This window comes from Falco biarmicus, chromosome 4 (assembly GCF_023638135.1).
Source record: "Falco biarmicus isolate bFalBia1 chromosome 4, bFalBia1.pri, whole genome shotgun sequence".
NCBI classification, from domain to species: Eukaryota; Metazoa; Chordata; class Aves; order Falconiformes; family Falconidae; genus Falco; species Falco biarmicus.
Window position 1 is genome coordinate 106,528,535 of NC_079291.1, and position 24,414 is coordinate 106,552,948.

Consider the following 24,414-nt stretch of genomic DNA (forward strand, 5'->3'; position numbering starts at 1 on the left):
TCCATGTGTTTGCAGAGAGAGATTTTCCCAGTCATGTAGATGCAGATGGCATCAGGACAAGTAATTCCCTCCATCATTCTCTCCACATGCTTAACTACTTCATGTGAGAGACGTGAATGTTGGGTGGTATGGTCTTGTCTCTCTGTTATTGCAAACAGCGCCCTAATCTTTTCTTCACCTGTCTTTGTTCCCTTCAGGGCCCACTTTCTTGAAGGTGTCTTCACTGGTGAAAAGCTCAAAAAGTATGACAGGCCAGAATTAGCCACCCTCAACCCACAGACCAAATGGCAGATAAACACCAGGAGCGGTGTAAGGGTTTCTTACATAATGCACATGTACCAGTATCAAACTAAACTGCTCGGGAGCTGCTGTATCCAGTGGGGAGGCTGGATGGGACACTGATGCCCTCAAACTCAGACATCTTTCAAAAATTGTACCCGGATCCATCATGTGCAATCTTGAACAGTGTATTTGTTTGGAACTTGCTTGACAATTTCTAATCCTTTTACTTCTCCTGATACTTTTGCAGGTGTTAACCATCCAGAATGTGAGTATAGTCATCAGCGACATCCCTGCCAGCAACGGTATTATTCATGTCCTCAGTAAGGTACGTCAGTACATGCAGTACTAGGAAATGCTGCGGCTGTAGCAGCAGGTTTGTGTTGCAGCATCTGTGATGGGGCCAAGGAGGAATACATGTGTGGACCGTTAGGGATATGATGGCAAAGATATATTTGGTTATCACAAGGTCCTGACAGATGTTTCCTGTGCAGCAGTGTTTAATGTTTAAAATACTTGTCTCCAGGACAAGCGAGAGGGAAGTTCCTCTTCTCTTGGCTGACAGAAGAAGAGTTAAAGCTATTGCAGAATTGTGTAAAATGAGGCCTTTTCTAACTGCCTTTCTTGCAAGCAGGGCAAGAGTCTAGTGATTTCTCCCAGAGCCACTTGCCCAAACTTGCTTATGAACTCGTTGTTTCCACAGGTTTTGTTGCCACCTGCAGGAGATATCCCACCAAGTCCTCCAGGTCTGCAGAAACAGCTTGACTCAGTTGCCTCATTCAGCACATTCAAGGAGTTGCTACAGGTAAGCAGTTGAGGTGAGCAGCGTTGTGGTTGTCAGAACTGTCTTTTGAGTAAATGCCCACCTTACCCTGTACTGATGGACCAAAATTTGGACTGCCTGGTGAGAAAAGGGAGACCACTTGTTTTCTGCCATTCATGAGGGATCTTCTGGGAAAGCTCTTTTGAGCAGCCCAAGAGTTAAATACTTACAGGTAGTTTACAGTGGAAGCCAGCCTGTCTGCTGCAAGCACATTCATGCTTGTACAGGGCAGAGACACCTAGAGGAAAAGGAAGGCTTGCTCGTCATTGGGAAGCTGCACTTATGTCAGCGCAGGAGGAGGAGCAAGCAATTAGATGTGTGTGACTGAGCAGAAGCCATGTATCCCGTTTTCAAGCGTTTCCTCTAGCGCTCTTGCCTTTGTAATTGATTTCATGTGTGGTTTGGTTTTTAGTGAGTACAAATGTAATTACTAATGTTCCTGTTTGGACATTTTGTAGCAATACCAACTCATTGGAAAGATCGAGTCCTCTGAAGAATATACCATTTTTGTTCCTGGAAATAATTCCATTGAGGAGTACTGCCATGCTGCCAATGTGACGCAGCTGGTAAGGTCGCTGCTTGCTTACAGTTTGAATATGTATTGCAGTAAATGCAGGGACATGTATGCTGTCAGATCATAAACTTGAGTTTAGTAGATTTGAGCGTGGAAAGGAAAAGCATATCTGGTGCTAAAAGTTGGGAGAAATGTGGCAGAGAGAAATGAGAGAGTTTCCTGGCGTGTTGCAGTGGGATCTGAAAAGAACATTTGGACCTCAAATGCAAATTTATGGGTAGATTTGTATGTGGGTAGATGGTACAATGTGTTCGCCTTCCTGGCTGGCTGTGGCAATTTTCAACCTTTGGAAACATTCCAAAAAGCATTTATGGCTTCATCCAGTAACAGAGTCATCAGGTGTGATCAGTCATCTGTGAAGGGAGTTAACTAGGTTCTGTGGGCTTAGTTAGCCGTTACAGATGCTTAAGAACTCTTCTTATGCCATACCTCTGACTGAATTGTAGCCTAAGAAATCAAAAGAGTCCTAACATTTGGGGTTTTTTGTGGATTTAGGACAACGAGACAGTGCAGTACCATGTTGTACTGGGAGAGAAGCTCTTGCCCACGGACTTGAGGAGCGGAATTCATAAGAACAGCATGTTAGGGCTCTCCTACTGGCTCATGTTTTATCAAAACAGCACCCAGGTAAGGAAGGAAGACCATTCTGCCATTTGAGGATCTGGCTTGACCTATCACTTTCTAAGGCTGGTGGCTGGATACACCTATTTCTGTTTTGCACACGCTTACAAGTTTACCTGCTGTGATTGACAGCTGTTAGGCATTCCATGCAATGGGAGTTGAAGGTTATCGCATCAGCCATTTTCTTCTCCTTTGCAGAAGTTCATCAATAATATTCCTTTGGATGGAAAATTTCTTGAGACTAAGAATGGCATGCTGATTGGGGTTTCACAGGTCCTCCAGATACAGAAGAACCGCTGCACCGCCAATACCACCACCATACAAAAGGTAATGATGATTACCAAGGAGCTGACCACCGTTTCACAGGGTTTCTCCACCTGCTGAACCAAACTGATGAATAGCAGACACCCTACCTTGCCTCTTCCACAGGGATGAGACAGTAGCTTGTGGTCTAACCCCAGATGAGCCCCACGTGAAATGGGGCATCATGGAGAGCTGGTACCTCCTAGCCTCAGCCTGTACTTCCAGTGCAGCAGATCTGCAGCTCGTGTGCAGGTCACGTTCAGTTCCGTTGCTGGGGTACTCCCACAGTGCCAACCAGGGGGCAGGCAGACACTCAGACTCCCAAATACTCAGCAGTAGAAGGAAAATCCAGCCCAGTTCTTGCATGGCATGACCACAAAGCATTCCTAGAAAATGCTGTGGTCTGCCTGGGAGTCACGGCCAAAGTCCAGTCCGCATGTATCCTGTAGCTCTTGGCCATCTGAAGATTGCAGGGTCAGACTGAGGTATGATTAGAAAAAAAAGTATTTGCAGCCTTGCATGAAGGAACTCCAGGCCTACAGAAAGCCCTACCTCATCTCAGAGACTCGGGAGAAGTATAGCGTGTGATCTCTTGTGGTTTGTTTTGTGGTGCAGTCTCTGGAGTGCAGAAATAAGACCTTGTGTACACCACTGGAGTGCAGGAGTAAGACCTTGTGCGAAGCCTTTGATAGCAGCCAGGACCTGAGCATCATGCATCATGATTTTTCTTCTTTTGGTGTTTGGAGCCACGGAGATAAATACATCTTTGTCTTTGTCCCAGCCAGCAGCCTGTACAGCACCATTTGTAATTCAAGATTAGTGTCTTGGTGTGACGTGGGTTAGAGGGCACACATGTGACTTGTCCTCTTCTCTGTGCCCTAGTCAAGATGCGGGAAATGTGAGAAGGGGATCAAGTGTCCTGGTGGATCAGTTCTTGTGGTGAGTCTTTGATTCATGTGACATCTCACAGATAGTTTGCAGATAGTGCTTTGATGTCCTTTTATTGCTCTATAGATGTCATCTCGATACCTGAAAAAATGCGCCCTTGAGTCCTCCGTGGCTCGTTCATTAGCAAGGTGCGTAAGAGAAAGCAGAAACCAAGGGAGGCTTACACAAGAAAAACACCAACATGAACCATGAGGCTTCTTACAGAGCTGGCACCAGCCTTTCCCTGAATTTCAGGAGCTCTTTAGAGCGTACAGTGCGGGGAGTTTCCCCCCGTATCAGGGAAGAAGAGGTGGTTTTTTTCATCTTTTACTCTTTTGACATTATCACCAAGGAAAGCCAGTTTAGGGGTGCCGATAGCTATTTCCCAGCCTGGACTGTTGATTTGTTCACACAGATGGGCTGGTTGTGCCTGCAGCTTGTCTGTGAGTGAGTGACAAATGTTTCCAGAGCAGAAAACAACTAAGCATTTCATCTCCATGCAGGCTATGAATTGCCTAGCAGAGACATCTGGCTTCTTAGGCTTTATTACTATACTGTATGCCAAAAATTTTCCAATTACTTTTTTTCAGGATTCATACTGACATACATACCATGCATTTGGCAGGTAACAAAACAGGCTTTGTGTGGTGACCTCACATCTAGAAATGCTTCATTGGTCTCGGCTCTCAATACTCCATATTTTTAGGGCTGTTCCTGAAGCATAAAAAGCATTATTCCTCTGTTAGGCAAGAACGCTGCCATATGCTCCACAACGTACAATGTTTGTCTAAATATTGTAATATCTTCTATCTTTTTCTGTGTTAATTTTAACTGCAGGAATTGCCAGGAAGCAAGAATCTCGCCCGCTGTGAATTACGCTCTGAGGGTACAAGAATACTTGGCTGCCATTTCACCTGTGCAAAAGTTTCTCTGGTAAGAAAAACATTTGCCTCTGATTCATTTTGACAACAGCAAGATGGGTATTAGAAATCCACCATGGAAACACAGCCTGTGCTGGAGTCCTGGCTGCATTTGTGCCATTGTGTAGCAGAGAGTGGGCTTGTCCTGAGAGGCACTCTCCATCCCGGAGATAGCGGGCACTGGAGAAAAACCAAACCTGCAGAAATGTCTGCACAGTGATGGATTGTGGTCTGCTGCTTTGGCATTGTTGCTTTGGCTTTTGTCCTGCAGAGGAAGAGGAGTTGAATGTTTGTAGTCTGGTTTCCTAAGGAAATGAGGCAAGAGTGATGGTATTTTCCTTGTGCATGTGCCTTCCCGAATAACTGATGACTAATTGGAGCTGAACCAACGGGAGGAGCAGAAGGTCTCACAGCTATTACGGCTCCTACCAGTTCTGTGAAAATGTGTGGCTGGAAGGAAATGCTTGAAGAGGAAATGGTGAAAGAAAGACTTGTGTGAATTTGAGCTCTTACTGATACTGAAGCACTTAGTGGGAATGAGAGACTGAGGAAAAGGGAGAGAGGGAGCTGGGCGTACCGTACTCACATGTAGAGCGTCAGTCAGCTTCTGCGTCCCTTCATTAGACAATGTTTCTCTTCATCCGTACTGTCCACCTTGGTCCCATCATGGTTTCCTCCCTCCATCGGTAGATGGAAAAAGAAGTGAGAACAATTAAATCAGGCTTCTGAACCAATACATCTTCTGGGAGAGCCTCTCTCTGCCCAGCAGAGTCCCTTACTGGTGGGACGCACTAGGGACACAGGCGGGAGGTAGGCTGTGTGGGCACAGGACTGAACATTTACCTCACCAAATGGCCAGTGTTGCTCGAGGGCAGTGTGGACCTTTGTATGAAGATCTGGGCAACAAAGCTCCCCATTTTAGGGGGTTTACTCCATCCCAGCTGTGCACACCTGGCCCTTTCATGCATTGCCAGGTATTATGGCTATCGCATGGTCAAAGGAGTAGAGTAGCTTCCACAAGAAAGCTGCACGAGATGGCTCACCCCAGCTTGTTCTTGTTGGTTTTCCAGAGGTCCGTCTGCTGCCCTGGCTACTACGGACACATGTGTGAGATGTGCCCAGGGAAGCCAGGCCAGTGGTGCTCTGGGAACGGGGAATGCCAGGACGGCATCGAGGGCAGTGGAGAGTGCCGATGTCTGGAGGGGTTCCATGGCACTGCCTGTGAGATGTGTGAAGTGGGCCGATACGGAGCTGACTGCAAATCAGGTGACACTGATGGCTACCACAGCTTGTCCTGCCCTTGCAAGGGGGAAAAGTGGTCACATCTCAGCCCGTGGGAGGGAAGCAACGACCCAAGACCTCTGAGATAGGAGAATAGCTGACACGCCACTGAGAGAGGGACGGTGGGAGCGAGTGCTTGTGATCAGCCAGAGGGGTGGCCCCATTTTTCATCCTTAAATTAAGGCACGTTGACTGTGCTACGCTGCTCATCCTGCTGCCACCCAAACTACAGAAAGTAGAGGCAGGTGGTCTGGTCCTGGGCTTTTTGGCCTGGTAGTGGGGGAACGGGAGCTGATACTCTCGTGATATTTTCCTTATGGCAGTTTGATGCGTTGGATTGGGAACAGAGCAGCCAGCAAAGTGGCAGCAGAACTGCTTGTGAGACCTGGTTGGTTTGACAGTGATGAGTGTTTATATTTCCCCTGCAGAATGTGCCTGTGACAATGGCATATGTAACGATGGACTGCAAGGGGACGGGAGCTGCGAGTGTTTCCCAGGGTGGAAGGGCCCTACCTGCCAAGAAAGTAAGTGAGTGTGAAGGGGCCTGTGGTGTAATACTGCCTTTTTGGCAGAGAAATCTGTGTGATCCTCTTTAGTTGCCAGAGCAATTCTGTGCTAGCCAAGTGAGGTGACCACAGTCACAGTGAGGTGACCGCAGTGAGGCTGTTTGCAGGGTCCTTTACTCTAGACAGCAGAAATGGCCCCAGCAAGTGAAAATACCAAGTCACATTTGTGTTTTCTCTTGCAGGAATCAAGATTGACTTATGCAATAACACTTGCCATCAAATGGCCAAGTAAGTACAGACAAGGAGCTGGGTCGTTCTGAGAAAGCCGTGTGTGTTTGTATGCGTTTTACACACAGGTGATTCGGTGTTCAGGGCTTCGCAGATGGCTGGGAGAAGGTACTCATTAAAGATCATGAATGTCAGTTCCATTCTGGGAACTCTGGTGCTTAGCCGCATCCAGTTTCCCCAAGGATTTTGTCTGAGCATAAATTCTTTCCAAATTCCTTCTGCTTGTGTGGATGGGAGAAAGCAGAGACTCCGAGGTCTGGCCTTATTCAAGCCCAGTCTGGCTGTATTCATGGAGCAAATCAACCAGTATTTACAAGCCCTTTCTGCCTTGCCTGCCCTTGCCAAGGAATTAAATATGCTGATGGGCTGTGATAACTCCCTCTTGGTGCCTTCTCCATCCATTATCTGGTCTTCTATTTTGTGCTACCGGGACCCAGCCGTCTCCGTTGTACCGTGCGGAAGCACGTGGGCATGGCGAAGGTGCACTGTGTGAGGTGTGAAGCCTGTGCCTGGGGGCCAGCTCCCTGGCCAGCGTGACTTGAGTATTTGGTGCGGTAAAGAAATGGATGGCAGCTACAGGCATCTTCCTCCTGTGGTCATTGTGGTCTCTGATTTGCATATGCCAGGCTCATATAGTGTTTCCCAGTGGCCAAGCGAATCAGGAGGTGTCATCTGTGATTGTTTATCCCTTTCTTGTTTCAGCTGCCTCAATAGTTCTGCAGATTCCCCACCTATGTGCTTCTGCTCCGCTGGATACACAGGGAATGGGACCCATTGCACAGGTACAGGCAGCAAGTGTGGGCAAGGTTCAAGGCTTGAAACACCTGCTGAAAGTTCGGGGGGAGGGTTGTTTGTGAAATAAATGGCATGGTATTGCTAGGGGAAAGATCATTCAAACCTTTTTCCTCTCAGCTATCCACCATGAACTCTGCCATGCTTTGGCAGAGAATTTTTCCAGTCTGGAACTTAGTATGGGATGCTTTTCATGTTGCTAGAGCCTGTGAGAGAGGAATAAAAAGGCAGGCAAGAGTAGCAGGGCAGTTCTTACTGCTTGTGGAGTGAGATGCACGTGAAGGGGTTCTATTAGTTCTGAGATCACAGCAATGGTGGCAAAGATAAAGCAATTTTGGCCATGAATCCTTGGAATACCGGTGCTTCAATTTGCTAGAATTTTGTGCTCCTCCTGTTTGTTGGCTATGCCAAGATCAGGTAGAAGCAGTGCAGCAGTTACACCAAAATGAGGTAGGATTTGGGGATACTGCTCTAGAGCTACATACAAACCTGGTCTACGTCAAAAGCAAATGGACCACAAAAACCCACTCAGAGTGATAGACCTGTAACGGTCAAAACACTGGCAGACATCACAGTTTCTTTTTGGTATTGCCGTTGTTTGAAAAGGAGTGAGGAGGGGGGAGGAAAAATAATATTTACATTGTACAGGAGAATATTTTTTTTTTTCATCTACCATTCATCCTCAGTGAGCAAATGCTGTGACAGAAAGACTTCTCAGACCAGTTTGGGGGTTACTTGAGCTCAGCATGACTTTTGGATTGGCCTCTCTCAGGTCCGGGAGAGGCCCCATGCCTTTAAAGGACCTACAGTTCCATTGAGAAACAAAGGGACTTTAATAAGATGTTGTGATTTTGTTAAGATGGTCATTCTGGCACAGTTCATCTTTCCTAAATGCTCGGAGCTGATTCTGCTTCTCTTGTCCGTGGTCACAGAAATAGATCCATGCGTTAGCGACCACGGTGGCTGCTCCATACATGCTGTGTGTACTAAAGTGTCCCCAGGAGAGAGAACCTGTGTTTGTAAGGAGGGCTACGCTGGAGATGGGACGCTCTGCATGGGTGAGTGCTCAGCGCATGTTTTGGCGATAGCAGTGAAGCAAAAGGGAATTTCAGGCTAAAAGCATTAAAATTTCAGGTCCAAGTATTGAGCAACTCAATTCTCCTTTCGCTTTGCTCATGCAGTGGTTATTTCAAAGCAAGTAATTGCTGGTTGATCTTGATTCAACTGTCTTTTTGCTTTTTGTTGAGGTGTATGCACACATATGTGTACATGCATGCATATGTACCTGTGGGTAGCTGCTCAGCGTTCTCCCAAGTCATGATTAGTGAAGTGGTCACCACTGTCCCAGCACAGCGCCACACAAAACTGGGCAGAGAGCCCATGCTGCCCTTGGAACCTGTCTCACTAGATGGCCTCAGACCAGTGTTTTGGTCTCAAACCAAAAGAGCCCTGAGAGGTTTCTTGCCCTGATGCATGTCGTCAAGAGGTCCAGAGACAGAGGGTAAGAATAGTCTCCCACAGAGATGCTCTGGGATGAAGATGGAGATGTGGGAGTGTCCAGTCCTTTCAGATCCTTGAAAGCACACCCAGGCAGGCGTGGGATTTTCTGTGGGCAGATTTATCACAACTCAAGAGACCCGCACGTGGCAGGAGTAGAACTTGCGGTCGTACCCTATTCCTCTGCCATCACGAGTCACTTTTCCACCAAAATGTTTGCCAAACTGGGAAGGTCCTCCCTGTTTGTTTCCTGATACCTCTTTGGGTCACCCGTTCCCAGCTTCCTTAAGAAGCCCCCAGCAATAATGTGGCCTTATTTTTTTGCTGCAGAAATTGATCTCTGTCTCGAAAGCAACGGGGGCTGTCACAGCAATGCAGAGTGCGTTAAAACAGGCCCAAGGAAGGTGAGTATTTAAGAAGGATGTCAGGGCAAGGTTATTATGGAGGTTATCACAGCTGTGTAATTTGCTTAGAGACAATCCTTTCCACTGCAGTGCGCTGCTTTGTGCTTATTACCTTCCACGTAAAACATTTGCCTGGAAGGGCATGAAAAGATTACTGTTTCCTTGAAAGCAGATGCCTTCTGTTGGCCAGAGGCTGGAGACAATCGCAAGTTCTATTTGTTGTTGACACAAGCATGGTTATTCATGAACGCAGCAATGGGTGCTACACCACATGCACTCCACCCAGCTCAGCTGTTGTGTGTTTCCTTTATCGGTTGGAGTTTCAGCCTGAGCTTCTGTCTGTTCTGCCTGCAGGTTGCCTGCAACTGCCTGCCTGGTTACCGTGGGGATGGTGTGAGCCAGTGCAACCCCATAAACCTGTGTGAACAGGTATGTCTGCATTTTGCTGTTACCAGAGGTGAAGGCCACTGCCTTGAAGCATTCCTTTCTCCCAACAGTTAAGAGCAAGAAGAGGGTTAGCCTGCTTGTTTAGAGCTGGCTGTCTTGCCTGTTCACCTACCAAAGGGATTTCATGGTGTGTTTGGTTTCCATTGCCTCTCGCAATGACCTGCAAGCATGTGAGCCACCTGGCACTCTCTGTTGTGGGAGAAGCAGTGTGGAAACCGTGACAGGGCTGGAGGCATGTGGGCTTGTTTCTCTGCATCCATTTTGTGTAGGACATACTAAAAAGCTTAAGAGTAATCTGTGCCCACGGCATCGCTGCCGTGTCAAAATGTCTCTCTGAATCATGGGGTTTGTCATCACTCTGTGTCCCAAAGTGAGGTCTGAAAGTCTTTTTTCTTGGGAGGATTTGGTGCTGAAAAGCCCTTGAGGATTTGGGTGAGGTTTAATCTAAGGCACTAAACAGATGGGAGGAATGGTTTCCTTTCCACTGGACAGGATGCAGTTAGCAGCTTCCACATGTAAGCAGCCGTTCAAATTGTTGGCGATGCACCTCCACGCAAGCCTTTTGCTTTCCTTGCTAGAACAACGGGGGCTGTAGTCCATTTGGGCTCTGCAAGTACACAGGCCCTGGCACTCGAAACTGCTCCTGCTCTTGGCACAGTATCGGAGATGGCTTCATCTGCCGTGGCAAAGTGTATCAGGTGAGAAGCATGACAGCGTCTTTTGTGTCTGGGCCCCTGCCCTGCAGCAAACCGCTCCCTCCCCTCGAGTGTAAGCTGCAGGTTAGCAGATCTGTAGTATCACATTGACACGTGTGGTGTAGGAGTGGAGACAGGTACTTTGAGGCAAACTATCCATACATTGTAGGTGTATTTGGTGTGCCGGCTGTGGGAGAGAATCACAGTGAAGCAGCTTTGCTCCAAAGGCAGTCATAATGTGAACACTCAGCTGCTCTGGCCATACCTCTGGGGTGCTATTTTCTTAATGTTATAAGCAAATGGGGATAATTTTTTTTTTTCCCCCAAGGGAGCTCACTTCTCCCAGTTTGTGGGATCAGGGCCGGTGTTCCCTGTGGCCGTGTCAGGACTTGGGAGCCGGTCTGGAGGGCAGCAGGCTATCTCCAGCTCTGTTGACAGTACGGCAGCTGTCCTTGGGCAAGCTGGTGACCTTTTCTGGTAGTGGCAAATAAAAGCTATAATCCCCACATCAGAGCTGGGAGAAAAAATGACTCTGTTCTGTGCTTCTGCTCTTACTGAAAGTTAGTGTGGAGAGGAGAGGACATTTGCCCTGCCAAGCCCATGCCTGCCCCTCTGTACAGCATCCCAGAACTGGCAGTGGCAGCACAGTGAAGTTAAAGCGGAGGTTTCGTGAAGCGCTCGAGCTCTCCCATGAGCACGGGGCAGTTACACCTATGAGACCGCTGCTGCAGATGCAGCCGGCTTTCATCTCTCTGTCTGCTCCATTCTGCATCCATTCCTGCAGTGTGAACGGTCTAAGCAGAGGTCAGTCTGCTTTGTAACCTCCACATCATCTGTGCCTGCAGTGCTGGCAAGGGAGGGAGGGAAAGGTCACTGTGGTGTGTCAGGAGAACTGGTGTCTCATTGGGGTGGGACAGATACCTGGAGCAGGAGGAGTAGGTCACTGCGCTGGCTGGTGGGGAGCAAGTGGAAGGGACTCTGCTGACACCAACTGTTTCTCTTTGTTTAAGGAGCTCGGAAGGATCGAAGATGCATCCATGTTCTTTAAGATGATACTGGTTGGTGACAAACAGCTTTGTCCTTGTCTCTGTGTATTAAATCCCACTTAGGGTTTTCTGCAAAGGGTCTCGCTAACTGGAACCACGTTTTCTGTTTCCCTTCCCACAAATGCTCTTCTACCACAGGCAGAAAACATCAAGGAGCTCAGCGGGGTAGGGCCTTTCACTGTCTTTGTCCCACGCACAGATTTCATAGGGAACACCACAATGGTAAGTGTCCTCCCATCCCAAGTGCCCCCTGCCTCCGCAAGGCAAAGTGCCCCCAGCATTACCTCACTCTTTTTCTGTGTCTGCAGTTTGAGGAGTGGAGGAGCAGGGGTCTCCTCCGGGACCTGCTTCGCTACCACATGGTGGGTTGCCAGAAATTGCTGTCTGGTGACCTGGAAGCCCTGGAGTCTGTTACTTCTTTATCTGGCCACAAACTAAAGATCACAGTGAAAGAGGTAGTTCTCTGCCACGGTTCCCTTCCCTGCCCCCCCTTGTCACTTTCTCTGTCATTTGAAGTCCACTGTGGTTGTGACAAGTGACTTGCCTAGGGCCCACAGATGCCTCACAGGGCCATGCCGTGGGTGTGAATACCTCATCGTATCCCTTCTCTCTCAGAATAGCATCTATCTCAATGAGGAAGCCAAAGTGGTGGTGAGTGACATCATCGGCGTGAATGGGGTCATTCATTTCATCAACAAGATCCTCATTCCAAGCGACCTGGTGGACCGTAACATTTCCTCAAAGATCTCACGGGTAAGGCTGAAGCCGTCACTGTGCCCTGATAACTGCTGTGGTGAGGACAGGGCTAGGATCTTTTTCCCAGCAGCTGTGATAGCGCTGTCCCTGAGAAGCCCTCAGCCCAAGGCCACGTGGGATGCTCTTCCTCCATGTTTCCATCTGCGTAGGGATTGTCTGAAGGCACGGATTTAGCTTGTGAAGGTGACAGCATTTGTGGCGTAGCCGTATGTGGGACAGAAGGACCCTTATCCTTCACTAGGGAACAACAGCACTGGATGTGGGCAGGGGGATCACGTCCCATGCCAAGCATCACACTCCTTTTCCAGTGCAGAGCAGATTGCAGCATGAGATTGCCAACGTCTCTCTGGTACTCCTCAAACACGCGCTAGGAGCTTATAGATGCTGTGTTTTACAGAAGATAACACGTTTTCTGTACAGTGCAAGAAAGCGCTGAAATTCATCCCAGCTCCTGCCATAGCAGCGTCTACCCAGGATGAATCAGCAATGTGGCAGGTGCTGAATGCTGCCAAATCCATCAGCATGATGATGACGGAGATAAACTTGTGTTTAGCTACTGTAGTTGTTAACAATCTGGTTTCTCCCCTGCATTGCTGCTCCAGGTCCTGGAGGGGGACCTCTTGGTGACAGTTGTTTGCTTTCTTTTCTCTGCAGCAAAATATCACGGAAGTGGCAGAGGCCTTTGGGTACACCATTTATAGCAAGCTGCTGCAGGTGAGTGACCCGACTCCTGCTGCTCTGTGGGGAGGTGGTGTGTACATGTGCACGTTCAGTTTTGGCTTGTGGCTTTTTCTTTGTATCCCCTCTTATCTTGGACAGGATGCGGAGCTGCTGCCACTGGTTAATGACCCCCTGCATAGACCCTTCACCATGCTGTGGCCCACAGATGCTGCATTTAATGCCCTCTCGGAGAAAAGGCAGAAGTGGCTGTACCGCAGAGAGCACCGGGACGTGCTGGCCTCCTACCTCAAAGCACACATGATCAGAGACACAAAGGTAAATGTGACAACAAACAGGCTCGTACATCCCAAGGCCACATGTGGTGCCACTGCCTGCCTATGGTTAGGCCAGAGCAGCCCCGTCAAATATTTTGCTGCTGTAGAACATGCAGCATATTAGTTTTCTTGAGAAGACCCAAAGCTGTTTGAGCATTTGAGGAAACTGCTGCTTCATCGTGAACCTCTGCTGCAGCGTGGCTGAGCTGCAGCTTCTGTCATCGGCTTCCTGGGGAGGCCACATCACTGCCAGAGTGTCAGTGCGGGGCTTACAAACGGGCTCCTGCCTGCAGGGGTGACGGACAGGGGAAGAGTCCAGCTGAGCAAAACAAGGTCCTGCTAATGCACACTGGTCTCTCGCTGTTCAGAAATCTGGGACTAACCCACCATAGTTATGCTGACCCACCTCCGCTGGCTTCATGTGCTGACACATCACACTCCCTCTCGGTGTGGCTGCTGACCCCTGTCCTCACCGGGCAGCATCCTGTCAGAAGTATGAACTGCCAGTTTTGCCCCTCTCTCCCTTCACATTCTTCTTTTTCCCTTTAGATTGTTGCTGGCAATGTGCCCCAAGTCAAATCCACACGGACCATGCACGGCTCCACCGTCTCATTCAGCTGCAGCGAAACGCACGTGGTGAGTGATGGCGATGCTGGGCTTGGCTTTCCGCTAAATGTCCCTGGGCATTGGCCACGGGGCAACTGACGCTCCGTGTTGGTCACCGGCAGGAAGCGAAGGCAGAGCTGGGGTGCTGGCAGGCTGGGACACCCCCTTCCCCTGGCTACAGCTGAGCCTGCAGAGAGGCTCAGGACTCTGTGGCCAGCTGGCAGGACAGTGCAGAGCCACGTGGTACCTGCACGTGCGCTTCATGATGACCGGGTTGCAAAACCAACCGCATGGTGTCATGACCTTTACAGAGCAAATGTTGCAAGGGCAGAGGCCATTTTTTAGGAGAGATGGCCAAGAAAAGTGGCGATCAGGAAGAGTGGTCAAGGACATGAGCACAGAGATTTTGGAGAATTTTTGAGGTGATTGAGAAGCCGTGGCAGCCAGGAAAGGCAACTTTTGGGTGGTGCAGCCAGGATTTAGGAGATGCCAGGACCACAAACTGCTTTCTTCCTCTGGTAGGGGGAGCTTCTGGTGGGGAACGGCGATGCCACCATCATCCAGAGGCACATGGAATTCAACGGGGGCATTGCTTATGGCATTGATAGGCTGTTGGAGCCACCGGATCTGGGATCTCGGTGTGACGAGTTCATCTTTGTTGAGCTGCAGGTGAGCACTTGGGATGAGGCCAGTGAGGACCTGTGCCACCTCCTGAGCCCCATGCCTGGGAAGAGGGATGTCAGGAGGGCTTGCTGCTCTTCCTCAGCAAAGCTCCGAGCAGCTGAAAGAGGCAGAAGCACGTACTGAGTTGTTGTGAGGTTTCTTTCTCCCCTCCACAGGGATCTACAGAGAGCTGCGGACTCTGTGGCTTCGAGCCACCCTGCCCTGATGGCTCCATTCAACGGGTAAAGCTCACAGCTTTGTCACCAAGGAGGCCTGTTACGGGGCTGATGACAATATGTTTTAGCAGCAAAATGAAGGCATACCGGCCCGGGGGAGTCCCTCAGCTTGGTCACGTTGCCCATGCCTTGCCCCAGGTCACGCAGTCCCATAAGGCTGGGGCTGGGCCGAGTAACATGGGGTCAGGGGCTCCAGTGGTCTTTGGTCCATCCCTATGTGGGTGACAGTGGCTGCAGGGGTCCCTGCGGATGCACTAGGGGCTTCCCTGGGTGCTTTACAGTCAAGTTGCTCAGCCTGGCTGCTGGAGATGAGCCAGGGATCAGACAGATCCCTTAGGGGGCAATGGTTGTACCCCACTCCCAGTGCATCGCCCATTGTCTTTGCCGGGCTTCTGGCATGTCCGTGAGGTACATCTGTGGCTCCTCTGCCACCAGCCCCACTGCACGTTAGGAAGCCTCTGTTACTTGTCATAAAGCTGAATGAGCGACGCAAGAAAAATCAAGGCGAGGCATCAGTGACCAATGTGGCAAACTCTGTATTTTGCCTGTTTCCTCGCAGGGGGAAACCAGGCGCTGCTACTATTATGGAAACCAGCTGCTGAGAAACACTTTTCTGTTTCACCGCAACTCCCTGTTGCGGCCGTCCTGGCCACCCTCCCCGTGGGACCCCTTCAGAAGACACTTCTCTTCCAGGGGGCCTCTGAAACGAGGCTGCAGGAGGAGCTGCGTTTCCACCCAGTGGGTCCCTCAGTGCTGTGCGAACCACTATGGCCGTGACTGTCGGGGTAAGGAACCACACGACCCGTTCCTGCCCCGGGACCTTTCTCTTGTGGGAAGGTGGCGTAACTGGTTCAGCACAGACATCTGGTGTCCATGAACGTGCTTCCCTGGAGAACGCTGGTCAAAACCTCAGGCTGGGAGCCCCAGTCTTGTGGAGCGTGCAGGGGACGATCCCCCGGGAGTGCACATGGATGGTATCGTAACAGGGAATTCCCTTTCCATGGAGAACCACTTGTCTGCACGGAGAGCCCTGGGCACAGGGCTGCTGGGGGTGGCTGTCAGACATGTCACTCACCCCTCGACGTTCCCAGTGCTCCTCCGTTCCCTGGTATCTCTGCTTTGAGCATGGGCAGGTTTCACACCCTTGGATGAGTCTGCTGCCGGGTTAGCATGGGGCAGGCCGGCACAGACTCAGCATGTTGCAGCAGAGGGTCTTCCCAGGCTGGAAGCTATGCCAGATTTGTCCCTCTTGCCCCTGTTCCTAAGGTTTATTGTCACGAGATGTCCCCAGCACTCACTCCCCAGACTGCCGAGCAGGCACTGGTCACCCCTGGGCACAGGGTCACTTTGTCACCGCAGCCTCACTAAGGTGCCCCATTTGCAGCGTGCCCAGGAGGGCTGGAGGCACCCTGCAGTAACCGTGGTACCTGCGATGACAAAATCGGTGGCTCGGGGAGATGCAACTGCAGCCAGGCTTTCATCGGGACCAGCTGTGAGCTGTGCGCGCCGGGCAGATACGGGCCAGACTGCCGAGGTAAGGGGGAGGCTGTGGGGCGGCAGCGATGCAGAGGGTCTGTGCAGAGGTGGCTGCGGCACATGGTGCTACTTGGAGAGGGAGGAGGTGCTGGGCTGACCTCTTCGCAGCGTAGAGCACGGGAGCCAGTGCTGCCACTTCGGTCCCCACGATGCTTGGGTCAGGGCTCTGGGGCTGGGGACATCCCTTCCTGGGCTTTTGGTTGGACAGCCGGTAATCCAGCTGTAGTTTGAGAAGCCGGGGTGGCACGTGCCAGGAGCTGTGGCCAGTGCAGCCACGCTGCTGACGGCCTCACCTCTGTGCCAGGGCCACGGGGTCAAAGACCCCTTGTTTGTCAAGTACAGCTGAGAGCCCCAGTCTGGCAGAAAGTATTAAGGTGTATTTTGAGCTGTGGGGAAAATCTGTATGTTGTGATGAACCCTATTCAGAAAGAGCATCTCCTGGGACGTGCTCAGCAGGGACCTGTGCCCCTGTGAGGCAAAGGGAAGGAAAAGGCAATCCCCCATCCCCCCACCCCAAGCTGGATTTTACGAGGTCTTCAGGAATGTTTTTGATGCCTGTGTGTTTGCAGGGACTCGGAGTGGAAAACACATCTCTAGAAATGCCGAGAGGAGGGGAATGACAGGGGTTTGTGGGTGCAGAGGGGCTGCCCCTCCTTCACGAAGGGTGCATGTTGCAGGGCGGGGGGGCCAGGGCTGGCAGTGCCAGGAAGGGATGTGTGTACCGCTGCGCCTGCCTTCCCGGAGTGCCCACACAAGCCACGTTTCTGCTGTGTGGTTGTCCCATGGCCTGAGCGTGGCCTTTCACTGCCACCAAGGCAGATGCTGTGACAGTGTTTTTATCCATTCCTCACAGAGTGTAACTGTACTGAGAACGGCGTGTGCAACGGAGGACTGCATGGCGATGGCTTCTGCTTCTGTGCCGAGGGCTGGACTGGAGACCGCTGCGAAATCCGACTAGGTGAGGGATGCCAAGCCCCACCGCCCGCTGTTCCCTGGGACCGAGCGCCATAAGGCTGCTTTCCCAATAGCTGGATTGTTCAAGCAGCTGCTCAGAAATACCTCCAAAAAGGAGTTCTCAGTTGTGGGGCTCATCCTGACATCTGGCCCGTGCTGATGGATTTCACAAGGGTTCGGGCGATCAGGAGGAGGAAAGCTGTATTTGATCATGAACAAGTCCCTGAGCTCAGAGGTGCTCCAAGAAGAGGGTGAGGTGAAGGCCTGAGGTGTATGTGATGGAGTAACGGTCCTCTGCGTTTGGGCAAGGCATCTGCAGAAAAGCACAGGGGGAGAGAGGGGGGAGCGTGGGGCAGGTGGCCTGGGGCAGAGGCTGGGGAGGGCAGCTGTGCCCATGTTGCAGCCCTGGGATCTTTCTGAGCTGTGTGCATTCTGGTTTCAGTGATGACGCCCACCTGCTCTCCACCGTGCCACCCCCATGCCACCTGCCGCTCCAGCAACCTCTGCGAATGCAACCTACACTATGAAGGAGACGGGAGAATGTGCTCAGGTAGGGGGGGGCACGAGGGGCTGGGGTGGACGGGTGGTGAGCGGAGGGGAAAGCAGACAACACAGCAAGGCAACAGGTGACCATCTCCCGCTGCCATATTGGTGTGACAGCTGGCAGGACAGACAGACAGACGCCCAGGACACCGTGTATTTCAGTTACCCTAACACTTGTATCCCTGCAGTGATTGACATGTGCAGCCAGGACAACGGGGGGTGCGCCAGGCACGCACAGTGCACACAGGTTGGTGTGAATGTCTCCTGTGCCTGTGCTCCCGGGTACGGAGGTGATGGCTACGTCTGCGACCCCATAGACAGGTGTGCGGATGGGAGGAATGGGGACTGCAGCCAGCACGCCAGCTGCATCAGCACCGGACCGGTGAGTACATCCCCTAGGTCAGGGAGACCCGCACGCCTGGGAGAACAGCACAGGTGGCTGCTGGGGGATGCTTCAGGCTGCTGGAGGACAGCAATGGGACAGTGTTCCGTTACTGCGGTGCCCTGGCCTGCCCCTCCTCTCCGGTCCCCTCAGCTGCTGCAGTCACCCTGCGGGTCGCTACTGCCAGGCAGGGGCCGTGCCTTCCGTCTGCTGCCTGGCTGTGGGGATGGGCCTGATGAGGCCATTTGTTTCCCATTCGTCTGTCTAAGGGCATAAGCTGGCAGCTGTGGCGTTTTTGGACTGTTTGGGGTCTCGGGGCTGGTCCTTCAGGGACAATGCTGGCCGTTTTTACAGAGGAACCAGAAGATGGGACCGGGGGCATGATGTAGCACAAGAATCATGAGCCACATACCTCGAAGCTCAGTTGTCTTTCAAGCAGCATGGGACAAGGATTCAATGTGACATTTTTTGGTTTGTTTGCAGTTAGACAGAGGCCGCGCAGCCTTTTGTACCTCTGTCATAGTCCCGGCATGCTGTAGAGGTGTTCTGAAGGCTCATCCCCATCTTCACAGGGATACAAGGACCCCCCAGCTGGCATCTGCATGTTGGCACTCACACAAATGCCATTCTTCCTTTGTGCTGCAGAATGAGCGGCGCTGTGAGTGTAAGCGGGGCTACATTGGTGACGGGATCCAGTGCCTTGAAGAGGCCGTGCCCCCCACAGACCGGTGTCTGGAAGACAACGGGCAGTGCCATCGGGAGGCCATTTGCACCGACCTGCATTTTCATGGTGAGTGTCCTCAACCCCGCAGTGCCAGGGATGATGTTCCATGGAGAGGTCACACTCCCTCATCCTTCACCTTCTGGCTGGGGCACCCCTCGGAGAGCTGGAGGGTGGGAAGATCAAGAGGCCGGGGACTCACCTCTGTAGCTTGGTCTGGTTTTCACGTTCCCCTTTTCCCCTACGTGTCATACGGGGCGGACAAGCCATCCTTGTCTGCTCCTGTGTGACGTGTGAGATGGCCTCTGGGGGGTTACACTGCCAGTAAGCACTGACTCCCTGGTGGAAGGCGAGAAGCTCGGAGGAAGCCACGCGGCGTCCCACCTTGCCCTCACTTGAGCATTGTCCACATCCCACCCTCCCATGCAGCAGAGCACCGGCAGCGCCGTCTGTGCTCACGCAGGGACGCATGCAACCGCCCCAGGGAGGCTGCTCACTCTCTATACTGTACTGATGCTCCCTGGCCATGGTATTTTGCAGATAAGACTATGGGCGTATTTCATCTGCAGTCACCCCGAAAAAAGTATGACTTCACTTACGAGCAGGCTCAGAAGGCCTGTGCCGCAGAAGGTGCTTCCCTGGCCACTTTCCAGCAGCTCTCGGCAGCACAGCAGGTCAGGACAGGGATGCAGAGGTCGGGCAGGGGCTGGCTCCATCGCCTCGTGGGATGGTGACATGCAGTGCTTCTCCCTGGGCTCAGTCCAGCAGTAGCAAGTCCGTGACATGTGGGTGGGTGACTTTTCATCCCCTGGGCCAGGCCCTGGCAGTGCCCAGCCCTTTAGGTGATGGGGGGATGTCGGGTAGGGCTGCACGATGGGAGTGTGCGTCAGGGCAGAAAAGCTGGCCCAGAGATACTATTTTTAATGTAAACATTCATTTTCCTCTGCTAGATGGGATTCCATCTGTGTTTGGTGGGTTGGCTGGACAATGGCACAGCCGGGTACCCCACAGCCTACCCCAACCCCAGCTGTGGGGCTAACCGAGTGGGCATCGTGGACTACGGCTTCCGAAGCAACCTGAGCGAGACCTGGGATGCATTCTGCTATCGGGAGAAGGGTGAGTGGCACGAGCATATTTCCTGGGGGCGGTTCTGTCAGGCATAAGTGGCACGTCAGGGCAGCAGGCAGAGAACTGCCCTTAGAGCATGAGGCGTGGGCGGGCAGGCAGGCACATCCCCCTCGCCATGCCTGTGTCAGGAGGGAACATGCTGCGGGGTATCCAGAAGTTGATGGAGAGGTGATCAGTGTTGGCAGCACCGGCGAGTTAAGTCGCATCTTGGTGTTCCTGTGCAGATCTGATTTGCACCTGCCGTGACGGGTTCGTGGGAGATGGGTATTGGTGCAGTGGCAAACTCCCCGACGTGCTCGCAGACCACGCTCGCTTCTCCACCTTCTATTCCGTAAGTGATGCCCTCCTGGTTCTTCAGTACGTCAGCAGCCAGCAACAAGGTGGAGGGAGGGATCAGCCGTAACAGGGAGAAGTGCACGCATGGCTGAGAGAACAAACCCAGAGGCATTTTCTTTCCAGGGCCGGGGATGTTTCCTGGGCTGGGGAAGGTAACAGCACTGAGCTGCTGGCAATGTGCCGATGGGGAGGATCTCCCATCTTTTCCAGATGTTGCTCGATTTTGCCAATGACACAGAAGAAGGACTGGATTTTTTCACCTATTTGTCTGACGACTCCGCTCCCAAAACTCTCTTTGTCCCTCTGAATTCTGGCTTCGCAGACAATGAAGTAAGCAAGCAGGGATGAGCGGCCACTCGAGGGCACATGGGATGAACTATCGGAGCCCCAGAGGAGATCAGGAGTCCGCCAAAGCTGGCATGATGGCGATGTGAAATAGCGTGGGGAAGGAGGAAGAAGTTAGGTCAGAGGGGACTTCTTGTGGCGCCTAGTCCTACCCCTCACCCAGAAGAGCCATTTAGGTCGGGCTGCTCAGAGCTTTCTCCAGTTGAGCTTTCACTGTTTCTGAGGACAGCGGTCCCCCTTCTCTGCACAGTATTTCTGTGCCGTGTTGCCCATGAACTGAGTTGTCTTGTGGCCATGGAGAATGCCTGGGCTTAGGCCAGGGGGGGGCTGCATACAGCGGGAGGGAAGGGCTGAGAGCCAGCTCAGCTGTTTCTCTTCCCTGCTCCCTGGTGCTTTTTCAGACACTGACAGGAGAAGAACTGAAGCTCCATGTGTCATCCAGCAATGTCATCCTCTTCAGCTTCAACCTCACAACGGGCACCATCATTCCATCCCAGTCAGGATATGACCTCCACGTGTCGGACCTCCCAGCGGGCAACAGTACAGAGCACTCAGTAGGTTTAACCTCAGCAGAGGTCAAAGAAACACCCACAGGGTTTCACCAGAGCTCTTTTGGGACAGGGAACAACGAGGAGGCTTTCTGGTTGGGTGACATCATCTCTGTCCTGTGCTGTAGAATGCCAAGGGGATCAATGACACGATGATTGTGGAGTGGGACATCATAGCTTTCAACGGCATCATTCATGCGATTGCAGAGCCACTGAGGATCCCACCACCCATCATTCATCTTGGTCAGGTGAACGTCTGAGGGCATGAATGGGGAAGGAAGGTGCTGAAACAGGTGGTGCTAGGCCTGGGGGATGGGGACAGGGCCACCAAGTCATCCCGAAGGACTGGCCTCAGCCTCTCTGCTTTCCTGGCATGGCTTGCGTTGGCTGGGCTGCCCACGGTCACACTGGGGAGCCGCAGCAGGATGGCTGTGCGGGAGATCCCATCGTGCTGCCAGGGCCGTGCCCTTCTGGCTCAGGCTGGAGGACGCTGCTCTTTTTTGACGCAGGTGAACGGTGTGGCACGGGCTTCGGGCTCCGTGGCCACGGGGACACTGTCCGCGCTGTGCTTTGCAGCGGTGCTAGCCGCCAGCGCCGGTGCCGCCTACTACTGTGTGAGGCGGCGGCGGCGGGAGGAGCAGTTCGGGTATTTTCAGGTAAGTACGGGCTAGGGAGCAGGCCGTGGGGGCAGCGGCCGCGCTGGAGGGATGGCGGGAGGGGGGGGGGGCCGGGGGAGCCCGGAGCAGCGGGGGCATGCCCTGAGGGGCGCTGGTGCGGTGGCAGGGGGTGGCCACGTGTGGGAGCGGTGCTGGCGGCAGTGGTGGTTGTTCAGGGGAGCTCCGGGGGGGGAGGGGGCGATGCGGCAGGTGTGCTGAGGGGGGAGGGGGCGCTGAGGGGGGGAGAAGGGGGGAGGGGGCTCCGCCGGCGCAGCAGGGGGCGGCCGAGGGCCAGGCGCAGCCCGGGTGCGCGAGACCGAGGGAAGGGTGGGAGGGACGCCCCAGCGCTCGAGGCCCCGCCCCTCCCCGCAGGCGGACCTCCGCGCGGACGAGGAGGAGGAGGAGCAGGAGGCGGGGCAACAGCAGCCACCGCCCGCCCCGCCCCGCCCCCAGCGCCCGCTGGTCGCCATCCCCAACCCGCTCTACGGCGGCCACGCGCCCGACTACGAGCCGCTGCACGTGAGCACTGCCCCGCCCCCCCCGCCCCGCCCCCCGCCCCGCCCCCCCGCTCACCCCGCTCTCTCCCGCAGGACTCGCTCCTGGCAGACGCCGGCCCCGCCACCCGCCGCCGCCCGCAGTGAGGCGCCGCGCCCGGCCTCGGGGGCGCAGACAAATAAAGAGCTCAGCGCCACCGGCCGTGCCCGCGCCTGCCCCCCGCCGGTACCTGCCGCCCGCCAGCGCCCCGGCAAGCCGGGCCCCCCTCCTGTACCCTTGCGCTGCCCGCCGTCAGTACGAGTCACACCGGCCCCAGCAGCCCTTTCGCCCCATCCAGCCTCCCGCCCCGCCTGCGCTACGGCCGCACGGGGCACAGACTGCTCCGGCCCGGTTCTAGACGCCGTTCCCAGCTGTGCCCCGGGCTCCTTCCTGGCGCTGCACCCCGAGGGCAGGCAGAGGAACAGAGAGGAGCAGCACCCCCACAGGGAGGTGGTTAGTCCAGTTAGTTACACATGCTGCAGACTTTTATTCAACCTTCACACTACACGCAGCACTAAGACATCAAATGCCACATGCACGTACTACAACTACTTGATTAGAGCAGCTACATTAACAACAGTTGTTCAGGCCACTGAGTAGAGAGCAAGGCATTTTGAAAGTCTGCGACAGGCTGGCACATAGCACAAAGATGAGGCAGTGACACACAGGTGACAGACTGATGGGCCAGCCTGGCACGCTGCCAGGGAGGAACATGCGGGAGAAAAGACCTCTGTGTGTGTGTGCGTGCGTGTGTGTGTCTCACGGAGAGTTGCTGACACTTACATACTGTACGTACTTCCACACCTTTCTCTGAGGAGTTTCCTGGCAGAACATTCCAGCTTGGCTCCTCCCCCTCGGCTGCCCCACAATACTGACAGCACAGCTCCCACAGCAATTGCTCGCGAGCAACCACTGCCTGCCCCCATGCTGATCCTCCAGCCCCCCTGCAAAACCGGCAGCCCTTACCTGCCACACAGACACGCTGTGCACCCCGAAGACCCAGCACACACACTTTGCAGCTGCTCACCCACTTCCTTGCCAGCTCCCTGCCAGAGCACAAGAAGTGTGTCCATCCTCTGTTCCCTCTTTCCCTCCAACACCACTAGCCCCTGCGAGCAAGCTGGCACCGTTGCCCTCTGCAAAGGGTGCAGCAGTGAAGGGAGGAGGGGGCAGACTGATGCAACCAACACCTCCAGAGCCTGCACCAAGCACTTTGCCGTCAACTGTTCCCTGTCTCCAGTGACAGCAGTGACAGTCATCTGCATGCTTTGGGGACCACACATTCCTCCACGGGCACCTCTTACCACTTCACCCCCTAGCCATGGGCTTCCCACACACCCAGCTTTCCAACAGTGTGATATTCTCCCATTTTCCGGGCCACCAGAGTGGCACAAACTCTTACCAACCCTTACCCACATAACTGCCCCTCCCCAACACCCTGCCTGTCCCTCGGCACAGTCTGAAGCCTGGCCAAAACCCGCATGACCCCAAGCTGGGTGAAGAACCTACTTTGTCCACCTCACATCTTAATGTAGCTCTGACCTGCCTGGGCCTCCAGGCTGCCACCCTTGCCCCCTGTCCTGTATGCTCTGGCATTGCTATTGCCACCTGTCCCTCAGGAGCCACCGCAGTGCTCTGCATGGCCACGTTCCCCTTTCTGACCCCCCCACACCCAGCAGCACTTCATACTCACCCCGGTCCCAACATCTTCACCAGCCCTGCCATAACACCTTAGGCCATGTCTTGGCAAACAGGTGGGAGGCCACCACCTCTACTGGCAGCCCTGCACCTTCCCTGACAGCCTGAACACTGCCCTCTTCAAGTTCCAACAGCTCATACTGCATCAACTGGCAAAATACCGATGTCCCATGGCACCAAACCCAAAAATACTGACAGCGTGTGGCACTAAGCTCACTTAAGCAGGCATGTCACCAAACGCTTGTTTTTAGACCTTCTGACCTACTCCCACGCATCTCTCACTCAGGACTCGCACATCCTGCGTGTTTAACTGTCACCTGCCAGAGTCACCGGCTGGACAGCCCAGTCTGGCAGAGAGCGGGATGGAGCCAAGG

General features: G+C 53.4%; 1 protein-coding gene across 5 annotated transcripts in view; it reads left to right on the forward strand.

The window, feature by feature from the left end:
• STAB1 (stabilin 1) overlaps positions 1-22,499 on the forward strand; it is a 57,857-nt gene extending 35,358 nt beyond the window's left edge. For all 5 annotated transcript variants that reach the window (XM_056336166.1, XM_056336165.1, XM_056336164.1 and 2 more), the window contains 40 exons: positions 198-309; positions 530-607; positions 983-1,084; positions 1,561-1,668; positions 2,172-2,303; positions 2,496-2,624; positions 3,483-3,539; positions 4,365-4,460; positions 5,518-5,713; positions 6,157-6,252; positions 6,477-6,522; positions 7,225-7,304; positions 8,247-8,372; positions 9,142-9,215; positions 9,570-9,644; positions 10,241-10,360; positions 11,368-11,415; positions 11,542-11,625; positions 11,712-11,858; positions 12,019-12,156; positions 12,814-12,873; positions 12,979-13,155; positions 13,704-13,790; positions 14,283-14,429; positions 14,600-14,665; positions 15,219-15,444; positions 16,044-16,193; positions 17,049-17,153; positions 17,592-17,699; positions 17,881-18,074; positions 18,720-18,864; positions 19,336-19,469; positions 19,746-19,911; positions 20,148-20,254; positions 20,470-20,589; positions 21,006-21,158; positions 21,281-21,400; positions 21,662-21,808; positions 22,181-22,327; positions 22,399-22,499. In XM_056336166.1, the coding sequence (XP_056192141.1) occupies positions 198-309; positions 530-607; positions 983-1,084; positions 1,561-1,668; positions 2,172-2,303; positions 2,496-2,624; positions 3,483-3,539; positions 4,365-4,460; positions 5,518-5,713; positions 6,157-6,252; positions 6,477-6,522; positions 7,225-7,304; positions 8,247-8,372; positions 9,142-9,215; positions 9,570-9,644; positions 10,241-10,360; positions 11,368-11,415; positions 11,542-11,625; positions 11,712-11,858; positions 12,019-12,156; positions 12,814-12,873; positions 12,979-13,155; positions 13,704-13,790; positions 14,283-14,429; positions 14,600-14,665; positions 15,219-15,444; positions 16,044-16,193; positions 17,049-17,153; positions 17,592-17,699; positions 17,881-18,074; positions 18,720-18,864; positions 19,336-19,469; positions 19,746-19,911; positions 20,148-20,254; positions 20,470-20,589; positions 21,006-21,158; positions 21,281-21,400; positions 21,662-21,808; positions 22,181-22,327; positions 22,399-22,449 (4,654 nt within the window). In that variant the 3' untranslated portion in view covers positions 22,450-22,499. The remainder of the gene's footprint in view (positions 1-197; positions 310-529; positions 608-982; positions 1,085-1,560; positions 1,669-2,171; positions 2,304-2,495; positions 2,625-3,482; positions 3,540-4,364; positions 4,461-5,517; positions 5,714-6,156; positions 6,253-6,476; positions 6,523-7,224; positions 7,305-8,246; positions 8,373-9,141; positions 9,216-9,569; positions 9,645-10,240; positions 10,361-11,367; positions 11,416-11,541; positions 11,626-11,711; positions 11,859-12,018; positions 12,157-12,813; positions 12,874-12,978; positions 13,156-13,703; positions 13,791-14,282; positions 14,430-14,599; positions 14,666-15,218; positions 15,445-16,043; positions 16,194-17,048; positions 17,154-17,591; positions 17,700-17,880; positions 18,075-18,719; positions 18,865-19,335; positions 19,470-19,745; positions 19,912-20,147; positions 20,255-20,469; positions 20,590-21,005; positions 21,159-21,280; positions 21,401-21,661; positions 21,809-22,180; positions 22,328-22,398) is intronic.
• The last annotated feature ends 1,915 nt before the right edge of the window (positions 22,500-24,414 follow it).